The 14551-nt window shown below is 34.0% G+C and overlaps 1 protein-coding gene across 4 annotated transcripts in view; it reads right to left on the bottom strand.

Annotated features, from left to right (window-relative positions):
• Positions 1-14551, bottom strand: part of C2cd3 (C2 domain containing 3 centriole elongation regulator) — a 135827-nt gene that overhangs the window by 97571 nt on the left and 23705 nt on the right. For 3 of the 4 annotated variants that reach the window (XM_076846648.2, XM_076846650.2, XM_076846651.1), the window contains exons 6-7: positions 8446-8578; positions 7695-7811 (exon numbers count right to left, since the gene is read on the bottom strand). In XM_076846648.2, coding sequence (XP_076702763.2) covers positions 7695-7811; positions 8446-8578 — 250 coding nt within the window. The remainder of the gene's footprint in view (positions 1-7694; positions 7812-8445; positions 8579-14551) is intronic. The other variant, XM_076846649.2, reaches the window with a different exon arrangement.

Below are 14551 nucleotides of genomic sequence, written 5' to 3'. Positions count from 1 at the left end.
AATATATGATTCATATACCATATTATTCACCACAAAGCAATTTTATATCTAATACATTCACAAATATAAGCAGCCATCACTCCAGTCAATTTTAAACATTTTCATCACCTCAAAACAAAACTCCATAACTTTTACTTTCATTACCCTATCCACCATTACATTCAACCTTAAGGAACCACTGATAATAATTACACTATCTTTATAGATTTGCCTATTTTGGACATTTCAAATAAATGAAGTCATAAAATATATAATCACTTGGCACTGATTTTTTTTCAATTTATGTGTTTTTAAAGTTCATCCATGCTGTCATATGTATCAACACCTTGTTTTTTTTATTGCCAAATAATATTCCACTAATGGATATTTCATGTTTTAAAAGTTCATTTACCAGGTGGTAGACATCTGGCTTGTTTCCATTTTTTGAATATTATGAATAATGCTGCTAGGTTCATTCATATACATATTTTTGTTTGGATACATGCTTTCATTTTCCTTGGGTATAGCCTAGGAGTTGATCATATGGTAAGTCTATGTGTTACAGTTTGAGGAACTGATAAATGATTTTCCAAAGTACCATTTACTTTACATTTGTACCTTTCACATTATCACAAGTAGTATACTAGGATTCTAGATTCTCTACATTCCCATCAATACTTATTATCCAGACTTTTTTAATCTAGTGGGTGTGAAGTGGTATCTCATTGTTTTGATTTGCATTTCCCTGACAAATAATGGAGTTGTGCATCTTTTCATGTATAAATTTACCACTTAAATATCTTGCTTGGAGAAATGTTCAATCAGATCCACTGTCCATATTTTAAAGAATTATTTGTCTCTTCAGTCATATGAATTCTTATAAATTCTGAGTTATATAAATCCCTTATCAGATATAAGATCTGCAATTTTTTCCTATTCTCTTGTCTTTCCTCTTTAATAGTATCAGTGGAAGCACAAAAAATTTTTAATTTTGAGATGTCCAATTTGTTTATTGTATTGCTTGTGCTTTTTTTAAAATTTAAGATTTATTTTATATTATACCAATTTATCTGCTGCCAAATCACAGGACTTCTTTTTTTGAAACTCAATATATCTTTTAAAAAATTTTAAATGCATCTTGCCAGTAGTAAATTTTTGAGCATACATCTCAATAAATGTTTTAATTAACTTATAAGTTACACATGTAAATATGATATGCATATACCACCATACTAACATAGGATCACATTATAAAATACACACAAAAACAAAATTCTAGAAGAATGAGATACACTCAGGGGCTGGGGCTGGGGATTGAACCCGGGGGTGCTTTACCACTGAGCCATACCCCTAGCTCTTTTTGTTTTATTTTATTTATTATTAATTTATTATTATTATAATTATTGTTTATTATTAATTAATTTATCTCAATTAGGTATAAATGACAGCAGAATGTATTTTGATTCATTGTACACAATTACAGCACAACTTTTCATTTCTCTATTGTTTGTGCTTTTAGTGCCATATCTAAGATGCTTATCCTAATCCAAGGTCATTAAGGTTTACTGTCTATAAGTTTTATAATGTTAGTCCTTCCATTTAGCTGTTTGATTCATTTTGAGTTAATTTTTGTAGATGGTGAGGTAAAGATCCAACTTCACTTTATCTAGGCATCCCAGCATCATTCGTTGTAAAGACAATTCTTCTATCACTGAGTGATCTTAACAGCTTTATTGACTATCAGCTGACTAAAGATAGACACTTGGGTATTCTAAACTATCAATTCTATTTCACTGATTTATTTGTCTACCCTTATGCTAGTACTACACTGACTTGATTGCTATTGCTTACGTAAGTTTTAAAATTGAGAAGTGTGACTCCCATTTCAAGAATGTTTTGGCTATTCTGGGTCCTTTACAATTTCACATGAATTTTAAAAGCAGCCTGTCAATTTTAACAAAGGAATCAACTGGAATTCTGACAGGGATTGTGCTGAATCATGAACATGTAATGTTTTTCTATTTACTTAGACCTTTTGAAATTTCTTTCAACAGTGTTTTATAGTTTTTAGAGTTTATGTTTTACACATCTTTTATTGGATTTATTCCTAAGTATTTTATTCTTTTTGATGTCATTATAAATGAATTTTTTTTCTAAATTTATTTTCAGATTGCTCATTGCAAGCATGTAAATATATAATAGATTTCTGCATACTGATCTTGAATCCTACAATCTTGCTGAACTTCGTTCTAATTTTTATTAGATTCTTAATCATTTTTATTGAATTCCTTATAATTTTCAATGTACTAGATCATTTCATCTTTACAGAGATATTTTTCTTCATCCTTTCCTATTTAGGTTCCTTTTATTTATTTTTCCTAATTGAAACAGCTATAAGCTATTGCACAATGTTTAATAGAACTGCTGAGATATCCTTGCTTTTTCCTAATCTTAGGAAGAACACATCCAGTCTTTTAACATTAAGCATGATGTTAACTCTGTGTTTTCTGTAGATGCTGAGGATTTTCTCTTCTAATCTAAGCTTATTGCGCATTTTGTCATGCAAGATCATTAGATTTTTGTCAAATGCTTCTCTCCATCTTTTGAGATGATCCTGTCGCTTTTGTTTTTTATTCTATTTATATTGTATATCACATAAATTGGTTTTCAGAAATTAAACTGACCTTACATTCTAAGTAAATTCCACTGGGTCATGGTATAAAATTTTAGTTATTTGGCTTGGTTTGAGAATATTTTGTGGGGAATTGTTGTCTCCATATACATATTGATCTGTAGTTTTCTTGTGATGCCTCTGTCTAGATTTGGTAACAGAGTAATGTTGGCTTCATTAAATAGTAGGAAAGACTTCCCTACTATTCCAATTTTTAGAAGAATTTGTGAAATATTGGTATTAACTCTTCTTTAACTGTTTGGTAGAATTCATCAATAAAAACTGGGCCTGGGCTTTTCTTTGTGCGTAGTTTTTTGAATTACTAATTCAATCCCTACTTGTTACAGGTCTATTTCTTCTTGAGTCAGTTTTAGTAATCTGTGTCTTTCTAGCAATCTGTCCATTTTATCTAAATTATTTGTCTTTAAAAAGGTTTTAAATGTTTTAATTAGTGAATTATAGTTATACATAATATTGGGATTCATTTTGACATAATCATGCATGCATGGAATATAATTTATTCCACTTCAATCTCCAGTACTTCCTCTTTCTCTCCTCTCCTTCTTCCCATTGCCCATCTTCTATTCTACTGGTCTTCCTTCTATTTATTTATAGTTATATTTTAAAAAATTAGTGCTTTAGGGGCTGGAATTGTGGCTCAGCCATAGAGTGCTCACCTAGCAGGTATAAGGCCCTGGGATTGATCCTCAGCACCACATAAAAAAAATAAAATTAAAAAAATAAATAAATAAATAAATAAATGTATTGTATCCAGCTACAACTAAAAAATAATATTTAAAAATAAAAAAGCTAAAAAAATTTAGTACTTTATAGACATAGAGAAAGGTGAAATTTATCATGCTAAGTGAAATAAGCCATATTCATAAAGTCAAGGTTTCAATGTTTTCTCTCAAATGTGAAAGCTAGACCAAAATAAGGGGGAAAAAGGAGGGGATCCCATAAAAATAGAAGGGAGATCAGTGAAGCAGAAGTAGAAGAAAGGATAGAGACGGAATGGGGAAGGAGGAGGGAGAGGAAAAGGAATGCATGGTGGAATGAAATTGACCAAATTATACTATGTAAATTATCTTTTATTGTCATCCAAATGTTCACAGGATTCATTCATAATGTTTTATTTCTATAAAATTGGTATTAACATTCCCTGTTTAATTTAGAATTCTAGTGATTTGCATATCCTCTTTTTAAAACAATATTTATTTTTTAATTGTAGTTGGACACAATACCTCTATTTTACTTATTTATTTTTATGTGGTGCTGAGGATCAAACCCAGGCCTTATGTTCAAGGCAAGCGCTCTGCCACTAAACTACAGTCTCAGCCTCCTTTCTCTTGCTTATGTCCTACTCCTCCCTCAGAAGATACCTACTGATTGGCACTATGGGGAGAGGGAGTTCTAAGTCCTTGGCTGCCCCAGTAAGGAGGGACGTTTCTATGTGTCTGAGTTAGAAGAGATGGGATAGGGGGTCTTGGCTCAAGTATCAGCACAGAAGCTGATATGCTCCAGTTCAGGAGAATTTTTTCATTTCCTCTTTTCTGAAACTAATTATTTGGTTGTTGAACTTCTTGAATATATCCTCAATTTTGTCTTTTCTTTCCTACTTTCCAACTCTGCCTTAAGGGGAAAATAGGATTTTCCCTCACTTACATCTTCCATATGTTCTGTTAATCTTGTTGTTTCTATGTTAGAGGCATTCCTTGAATGCCTATAAATCTTAGCTATCTGGTCATATTAAAGTCAGGTCCTCAAATGCTGACTGAGAGTCCTATTTCTAGCTTGAGAGTGAGAGGAAACTTGTTGACTGGTAGGTTTCATTATAAAATAATTAATTGGGCAGAACCAGATCATTTTGGAGGGTAACCTCCATGGTTGGTGTCTTTCTTCTTGAGCTGGACTTTCCAAGCATAAATAATCTCATCTCCTGTCTGGGAGGTAGTCACTGTCAGTGTGCTAGGAATCAAGGAGCAAAGGGAGTTTGGGAATGGAGGGATATTCATCATTCTCATATGTAGAATTTAAACTTAATCTCCTTTCCCTCAGTATGGTGCTCACCCTCATCTTCAATTGCATTTGACATCCTTGAATCCAGAGATCTGATAGTACTACCTCTACAAAGAATAAACTCTAGTCTTTGACTGGGCAGGAAAATGTCAGTCTGTTGGCTCTATCCCTCATAGAGGGACAGTTATTATAATAATAATAATACTCAATATTTATTGAGAGGTTACTCTATGCCAGCAGTATTCTAACAAGTTTATAGGAATTAAATCATTGAATTTGCTCACAAAATATCACTAAAGTAGATTATATTATGATTATCTATTTAACGGATAAAAAACTATAGTAAAATGTGGTTATAACTTTGGATGATTTTAACACTAGTGAGTGACAGAACTTGGATAAAATATAGGCAGTCTGGCTCAAGGTACAGCTTTCTCTATTTTGCTGGGTCAGTTATCATTGTCCATCTGTTTTCTAACTTTTAAAATTTTATTGACATCTTTCATCTGTTGTCATTTTCCCTTTTGGTTCTTGTGATTTTTATGTCTTTTCTATTACTTTACCATCATTTTACTGAGGTTTTAAAGGAGTGGGCACCAATTAATAGTCAAGTGAACTGAAAAGACACTTCTCAAAAGAAATACAAATGACCAACAAATACCTGGAAAAAAAATGTTCATTATCATTAGCAATTAGGAAAATGCAAACCAAAACTACATTGAGATTTATTATCACACCAGTCAGAATGATAATTATCAAGAATACAAATAATAGTAAAAGCTGAAAAGGATCTGAATAAAAAGGAACACTGTTACACTGTGAGACTGTAAATTAGGACAACCACTACAAAAATCACAATGGAGGTTGCTCAACAGGTTAGGCATGGAACTGCCATATGACCCAGTTATATCACTCCTTGCTATTTGTCCTAAAGAATTAAAGTCATCATACTATAGTGATACATGCATACTCATGTAGCACAATTCACAATAGCCAAACCATGGAACTAGCCTAGGTATCCATCGATAAATGAATGAATATACATACACAATGGAGTTTTAATCAGCCATAAAGAAAAATAAAATTATGTCATTTGCAGGAAAATGGATGAATCTAAAGACCATTATGTTAAATGAAATAAGCCAAATTCAGAAGGTCAAGGGTCATATGTTTTCTCCCATATGGGGAAACCAGAGAGGAAAAAGAAAAGAAGGGGCAAGGGATCTCATGAAAACACAGAGAGATCAAAAGAGGAAAGAAACCAGGGGATAGGAGATGGGGAGAGAGGTGGGGAAGTGCTAGGGAGTGATACTGGCCAATAATTATACTGTAATATTGTGTGTACATACAAATACGTCACAACAAATTCCAGCATTATGTACAACTATAATGCACCAATAAAAATGTAAAAGAAAGTAAAATTATAAAAAACTAAAATAAATAAATAAATAAGGAGTGGGGCATGAAAGCATGTCCTTCATTTTTACTTTCATTCTCCTATTCTTTCCTTGGGTACCCAATCCTGCTACTCTCAAGATTTCAATTACTGCAGTGTATATGACACTCAATTTTTATCTTTAGGCCAATCCTCTCTTCTAAGCTTCACTCTACATATTCAAGCACCTACTAAACACTGCACTTGAATGTTCTATAGACAACTTAAGTTTCACAGATTTACAAGCTTAAACTTGAATTTATTAACTTCAAATCCTTACCTTACATTGAGGATTTCAATTTCAATCATTATAAACCATGGAGTTCCTAACCCAAAAACCTAGGGGTCATTTTTCAGTTTTCATTCTCTTTCCACAACTAATTAGTTATAAGATCCTGTCATAGCAACCTTTAATTTTTTATGTTTACAACTCCACCAGGGAGGAAAAACTATTCCCACATACTTTTCCATTTAGCCTGTAGAGTTGATTTTCCATACTGTTGCTAAACTAATCTTTCTACTCTTCTGCTCAAATATTTCTCTGTCTAACCAATTTGTAACATGAAATCTAAACCCTTTAACATAATATTCAAAGTCCTTAAAAGTTTGGCTTCCACTTCCTTTTCCATTATACCCCTACTCACTCTACCTATACCATTAGCACACTAAAATGTTTATGTAGTCTTTCTCTTTTCTTTAAGAAGTCTAACCTTAACCCAATTAAATGGAGTTTCTGAAGAACATGTTCTCTTGCACCTTATTTATTTAATTAATTAAAATTAATTAATTAATGTAAATTATTTTCTGTTATTGGGGATTGAGCCCAGGGGTACGCTACCACTGATCTATATCCCCATACTCCCCCCGCCTTTTTTTTTTTAATGTTTCATTTTGAGATGGGGTTTCTTTAAGTTGCCTAGGCTGGCCTTGAACTCATGATCCTCCTGCTTCAGCCTCCCAAATTGCTGGGATTACAGGTAAATGCCATGAAGGCTGGCCTCTCACACTTTTATAACTTAACACATATTGCTTTTAACCACCTTGCCAAGACAGTAATGGGGATAGTATTTTACTCAAGAGACAATAAATAGATGAAGGCACACGTTAGTGGTAATATTAATAATAAGAGCTATTAGGAATCTAGTATGTGACAAGCACAGTGTTAGCTCATTTACATACACCATTTCTAATCCTCATAATTTTGCAAGGTTAGGAACAATTCTAAATTTATTGGTGCCTCTGAAGGTGAGATACCTGCTTAAGGACACAATGTTAATAAGCAACAAACCTCAAATTTTAATTTAAATCTGTCTAAAATTCATGCTGCTTTCACCACATCATGTTAATATTGGTGTTGGTAAGAGCTGGGAAATAAGAATGGAAAGGTAGATTGAGAACCATTCCTTAAATGAAGCCAAGAACAAAAAGCTAAAAATTGAATTTTTATTTCATAGGTATTGAGTAGTAGGTTGAGAAACAGAAACCGACTGGTTAGTTAAGGAAGCAAAGCTTTAGAAGGATGAATTTAACAATATATTTAGTGAATTGTAGGAAGAACTTGAAAGGAACGAAGCTGGTTAAAGCACTTACCTGCCTAATAGCAGCTGTATAGCTCTGGTATCAACTTTTGTGTCATGTTTCCAAAATGTATCCTCAGTTGAAGGAAGGACATGATCTTCAACTTGATTCTTAGACAACACTCTGATTCTGAAGTGTGGAAAAATACTCTCACTAAATGGCTAACAGATGGGAAAAATCTGAATCATAATTAATTGAGCAAAAAAAAAAAAAGAGTATTATGGAGCTGGTCTGATTCATAAAATTTATTACTTTAGACTTAAATGCCTTACATATATCTAAAACTTTAAACTCTGTGAGATCTTTCCTAGATCAGAACCCCATTTCATTTCTGAAAAATAGGAAGAAAATATCCCCATTTTATATACAAGCATTCCAGTTCAGAAAGAGCAGCAAAATTACTTATTTATACATTTATTAAGTATCAGTGCCAGTACTAGCATCTTAACTCCTAGTTTAGACTTCTTTATCACCTCATCAAAAATTATTTCCAAGATTGTCCAGTTCATAATTTAATAAGAAATACAGGTTGGGGGCTGGAGTTGTAGCTCAGTGGTAGAGTACTTGCCTAGCACATATGAGACACTGGGTTCAATCCTCAGCACCACATAAAAATAAATAAAATAAAGATATTGTGTCCATTTACAACTAAAACATTATATATATATAAAACACACACATATTTATTTTTAAAAAAAGAAACACAGGTTAACAACTATTAAGAAAAATGAACTACTGGGTTTTTGTCTATTCTGTAACTTACTGGGTTGATGGTCTAAGAGAATCTTCCTTTATTGGAGGATGAATTTTGTCCAACAACATGCTAGTATCTGGGCTTGATTTCATTGCAGAAATCACCATGGCATTGCGCAGTTTGTTACCTTGTTCTAACAGAACTGAAAGCAGAAAACGCAGAAAATGAAAACTCTGAAATCCAGCAGAAATATTTGCAACATTCAATGTATTTCCTTCTATTTTCAGACTTACAACAAGGTTCTGTAATGGCTTACTTGTCCACCCTTCCCACTAGGCAAGAAAATTCCTTGAGGATATTCACTTAACAATAGTTGTTCACTGAACTTTTACTTTCTGTACTGTTTTAGATCTTGACATTGCATCAATAAAGTCTCTTCCGGAGAGAATAGCCTTCTTGTGGGAGTCATTAAATCCCCAGGCATTCAGCCAGGTATGGTGGTGCACACCTGTAATCCCAGTGGCTCTGGAGGCTGAGGCAGGAAGATCTCAAGTTCAAAGCTTTGAACTTGAGATCTTCCTGCCTCAGCCTCCAGAATAAGGTGCTAAGCAACTCAGGGAGACCCTGTCTGGGATGTGGTTCAGTGATCAAGTGCTCCTAAGTTAATCCCTGTTACTTCCCTGCCCACCTCCCCCAAAAGATATATAAGTCCCCAGGCATTCAGTTCTTCCAACTGGTATTTGTACATAATAAGTGTTCTACTTTATTCTTAGTTATTATTGTTAATCTCTTTCTGTGCCTAATTTATAAATTAAATTTTATCAAATACATGTATGTATAGGAAAAAAAATAGTATATATATAGGGCCCAGTAATACATTTTAAGGCACCTATTGGGGGCCTTGCCTTACAACAAGAATTTCACTTTCAATCATTATAATAAAAGGCAATTACTGTATAACCAGAATGACTCCCCATTCTGTGCTTTTATCCACTTTACTCTATATGATCCCACTGTAGTTCTTAGGCTTCCCTTTAAAAACTGAGGACCAATGGTATTATTCCGTGGAACATGGGAAGTATCACTACTTTATAGAATTCTATATTTGATTAGAAGGTAAATGAGACAAAAAACCAAAGTGTCTACTTTCTAGTGTAGAGTTTTATAACTTCTGAAAATAATGAAAATGTGGTGGTTAGTTCAAGGAAAACAACCACAACCCTCAAAATGTACCAAAGATATCCATAAACATCTAACATTCATCACTATAATAAACAAATCAAAATAGTTTTAAAACTTGAAAAAAGACCCCAAAACTTAAATATCATATCTTCAATGCATGATGTGAGAATAAAAGCAAACTAAACCAAATAAAGCTCATCCATTGTGGTAAACAGAATTCAATGTCTCAGCCCTTTGTGTACGCATAGCTTTTCCTAGTCATTCACACACTCATCTAGGAATTGTTTCAAAGGGATTCTGAAGATATAATTAAGGCTCCAAATCTGTCAACTTTTAAGATAATCTGATTATCTTGGTAGGCTGGACCTATGATACATATGACCTATCTATGCATATATATGTCTGTATACACATTTCTTTTGCAAAAATGGCATATTGTATATTCTGTTTTATAATTACTTCTTTCATATAGAATTATGAGATAACAAATGGGTATTGTTTGAAGTGTCAAATTTGTGGTTGTTTTTCAGCCATAGAAAATTAATATACCCATTAATATTACTAATCAAGAATACTGATTATTTGCCAGGCATGGTAGCACATGCCTGTAATCCCAGTGGCTTGGGAGGCTGAGGCAGGAGAATTGTGAGTTCAAAGCCAGCCTCGGTAACTTAGCAAGGCCCTAAGCACTTTTATGAGACCCTGTCTCAAAAAATACAAAAAGGGCTTGGGGATGTGGGATATGGCTCAGTGGTTAAGCGCTCCTGGGTTCAATCCCTGGTACCAAAAAAAGTTAATAATTATTAATATTTTGATGTGTCTTGTAGTTTTTATCTATGCATATGTATGTCTGTATATCCATTTCTTTTGCAAAAATGGCATATTATAGACTGTGTTTATAACTACTTTTCTACTTAACATACTAACTTTTTCTCAGTAAGTAATGGCTACACAGTATTATATTAAGAATTCATTTTATTTTTTTTTATTAAAATAAAGAAAATCTCTTTGGGATTCAGCTAGAAAACATCTGTATCCCAAAGAGATTTGGCTTGTTTATTCTCTGAGAGAGGGTGAAGAAAACATGGTCTACCAAAATTGAAAATCTGGTTAGATATAAAAGTCTTCTGTTTAAAGAACCTTAGTATGCAATAGGATGCTTTTCCTTCTAGTTTAGTTGATACTGGCTTTATTTGATATGGTTTAAATTTCTTTAATAAGGTGGATGAATAAAGAGGTTAATGACAAGCAATGTTTGATTTTAAGGCCATGTTACAATAACCTTTTCTTCTGATACTTAAAATGTTCCTAAGGAGGTAACAGCCTTGGTACTTTATTATGTATCCATATCTGTTATGATTTGGATATAAGGTGTCCCCCAAAAGCTTCTGTTAATGCAGTAATAGTCAGTGGTAACATGACAAGAACTGTAACCTAATCCTAGTTTGAATGGACTGATTAGATAGTAACTGTAGGTAGGTGGAGAATGGTTGAAGAAGGTAGGTCACCGGGGGGCATGCCATGGAAGGATGCATCTTCCTGTGGTTCTTTCTCCTTTTCCTGGATCTCTCCTTCCTTTAAAGACATTATTTTTTTTTTTCTTTTGGTACTGTGGATTGAATCTAAGGGTGCTTTATCACTGAGCTACATCCCCAGCCTTTTTATTTTTGAGACAAGGTCTCACTAAGTTGCTTAGGGCCTTGCTAAGTTGCTGAGGCTGACCTTAAACTTGTGATCCTCCTGCCTCAGTCTCCTCAGTTACTGGGATTACAGGTGTGAGCCACTGAACCTGGCTGATGATCTCTGCTTCCTTGTTGCAATGAGAGAGCAGTTTTCCTTCACCAGAACTCTTCCCCCATGATGTGCTGCCTCACCCTAGGTTCAGAGCCCTAAAGGACTTGGCTATCTATGGAATGAGATCTCTGAAATTGTGAGTTCCAAATAAACTTTTTCCTGTAAATTGTTCTTGCCAGGTGTTTTAGTTACAGTGATGAAAAAGCTAGCTAACACAATATCTTTATTATCAGTTCCTTAAGTCAAAATATCTCCTCTGTGCTCTCAGAATCCCTGGTATTTAACTTTATCAAAGAATTTATCATGCAGTAATGTTAACTGTTGTTTTTACCTAATTTATAATTCTGGGTTGGTTTTTTCTGGTCTTTGTACTCATGGTTTCTGGTACAGTGTCTGGCATATATCAGGCATTTGATAAAATGTTTTAATGAATACTTCCATTGCTGTATCTATTTATACATAATTGTGATTTGTTTTTAAATCTATCTCCTTTACTAAAATGAATTCCTTAAGGGCAGGGGCTAAAACATTTATCATTGTAACCCTAAAATTAAGAACAAGGCTGACACAAGACAGACACATGAAAAATAATGAATTGAGCTTAATTTTCATCTCTGATAAATAAAAACTCCGTTGGGAATGATAATATTGAAGAACAATTTATTGAGTCCTTTAAATCTGAATGGGAATTGGTACCTAAGATACTTTCCAAAGCAGGTTTTAAGTGGAATAAACATTAAGGAAGATAAATGAGAGAAATCTATGCATAAGTAGTCCAGTCATTAGCCTCCGAGTGGTTTCACTGTTGAAACAGCCATTTTTTGGAAAAGATTTTTTGATGTCATAAATCTTTTATGACATACCTTAGACTTAGAATATTTTAAATTGACTTTTAGGGAGAAGCTGGTATTTCACAGTATAAAGACTGTCATGGAATCTTCCTGCACCTTAATTCAATAACCATTTTATGCACACACTAATATAGCACTCTGGCATGTTCAGGACAAATATTTCCCTTACTTATTTCCTACATGCCATGGGTACAGCCCTGGCTAAACAAGGTATGTAAACAAAATGTGTAGATGGTATTTCAGAAATACAAGCTAGCTGCCTGAATCATTCCGCATCACTTCCCACTTTCTGGTATATTAGTACTATAAAGACCAGAAAAATCATTGGGCTTAGCTATTTATTGTGTCCCTCCTGGGACCTCAGCCCTAGTCCTATGGCAGTAGCCCAGTTAATCTTAGTTCCCTAGAATCCTGTGTTTGGAATAGACTTTTAAAGATTCCACCAAATGTCTACTTGAAATTTAATCCAATACAAGAGGATCATCACATCTCCAGCCCATGCCTGACTATTTACAGTGGTGTAGAATTTATAACCTTTTGAAGTGATCCTCTCACATTTTTGCATATGTCAGATTATTAACTCAGAGTCAGCTACCATCTGTTTTGTTCCGTCTTTAAACCCACTGATCCTAGAAGATTATAGAAGAGGTTGCACATTGGCAGGCCAGGGGTTGTTGTGCCTGGCATATTTTGTTTGGCTTGAACAATTGGCCAGTATAGTCTTTTTTTTTTTTTTTTTTTTTTTAATATTTTCGTAGTTGTCAATGAACCCTTTATTTTATTTATTTATATGAGGTGCTGAGAATCAAGCCCAGTGCCTGACATGTGCTAGGCAAGCACTCTACCACTGAGCCACAATCCCAGCCAAAAATCAGTATAATCTTGATTAAAATAATAATAATTAATAATACAGTCATGCCTAGGTAAACAATGAACTTACCAGGGCAGGGTGAAGCAGGGGGCTTTGCCTTAGGACCTAAGACAAACTGAGGAGCAACTGCCCCTTTTGACAAGGCAGAAGTTTCCTAACTCTTAGCCTATGTCTTCATTTTAAAATGGGGATATAATCCCTACCTCACAGTGGTTTTTCTAAGATTCTGGGTATAAAGCACTTTGAATAGTACCTAGCACATAATTAGTGCTCAATAAATGGTAGCTGTTTTCTCCAGGCTAAATAGCTCTTGTTGGTTCTTTTTCCTTATCAGCCTAGTTACTCTCCTTAGAAGGAATTTTTATGTGTTTGTGTGTGTGTGTGTGTGTGTGTTGCTGGGGTTCAAACGCAGTGCCTCACACATGCTAGTTAAGTGCTCTACCAATGAGTTTCACCTCCAGCTTCCATCATCTTTAGATCTGTAATGCTACCTACTTAATGAGGCCTTCCTTTAATGCTGGTGCTAAATAATCCCAGTGACTCAGGAAGCTGAGGCAGAAATTGGAGGCCAGGTTGGGCAATTTAGCAAGACTCTGTTAGAAACAAACAAACAAAAAGGCAGGGGATATAGCTCAGTGCTTGAGCACCCCTGGGTTCAACCCCCTTTACCAAACCTACATAAAACAAATAATTCTTTCTTTCACCTTCCTTGCTCCATTTGCCATTATCACCATCTGATACTACGTATTTATTTATCTAGTTAATAATTTGCCTTCCCATTCAGAATATAAGATCCATAAGAAAGGAATATATGTCTTTTTAGAAATGAAATTAAACTGCTGTATTCCTGACACACAGAAGAATGACAAACATTTGGTAGATGCTGAACAAATAACCACTTAACTTTTTCCAAGTCTGGTATCCTAGTCTATACAAAATATTCCAAGTGTAACACAACAAGCACTGAGAATAATACTGGGTCAATTTTCTTTCTTGTTAATGGAGTCTTTGTGTTAAAGACTAAAATAAATGGACTCTAATCTTGGAATATATTTTTTAAAACAGACATTTCCGTTGAAAAACTATGAACAAAATGTTTTCTTTATTAAAAAAACATACCAGGCTTGATACACAGCTCTGTGATACAGTGTAAGGCCCTGGTTCAACACAAAAAACAAGAACAAAAACTAAATCAAACCAGATGTCCTTACTAATATGAATTATGTACCTTGGTAGTTATTTAAAAGACTTTCCTATGAATGCTATAGATATTCTATTTTGGAAATTTTACTGGTGAGGATGGAAACAAATTCTTGTCATACTAACAATGTCACAGTAATAATATCGTTTAATATAAGCCAGTTAGTTGCTTTCATTGTACCACTCCCTAACCTGTGGTACTTAATTCTATTCCCATTTGCTTCCCACCCCACCCTCTCCGGTCTAAGCCCTTATATGAGTAAACCTGTCTCCTTTC

Source organism: Callospermophilus lateralis, chromosome 2 (genome assembly GCF_048772815.1).
Source record: "Callospermophilus lateralis isolate mCalLat2 chromosome 2, mCalLat2.hap1, whole genome shotgun sequence".
Taxonomy (NCBI): domain Eukaryota; kingdom Metazoa; phylum Chordata; class Mammalia; order Rodentia; family Sciuridae; genus Callospermophilus; species Callospermophilus lateralis.
This window is presented reverse-complemented; position numbering and strand designations above follow the sequence as displayed.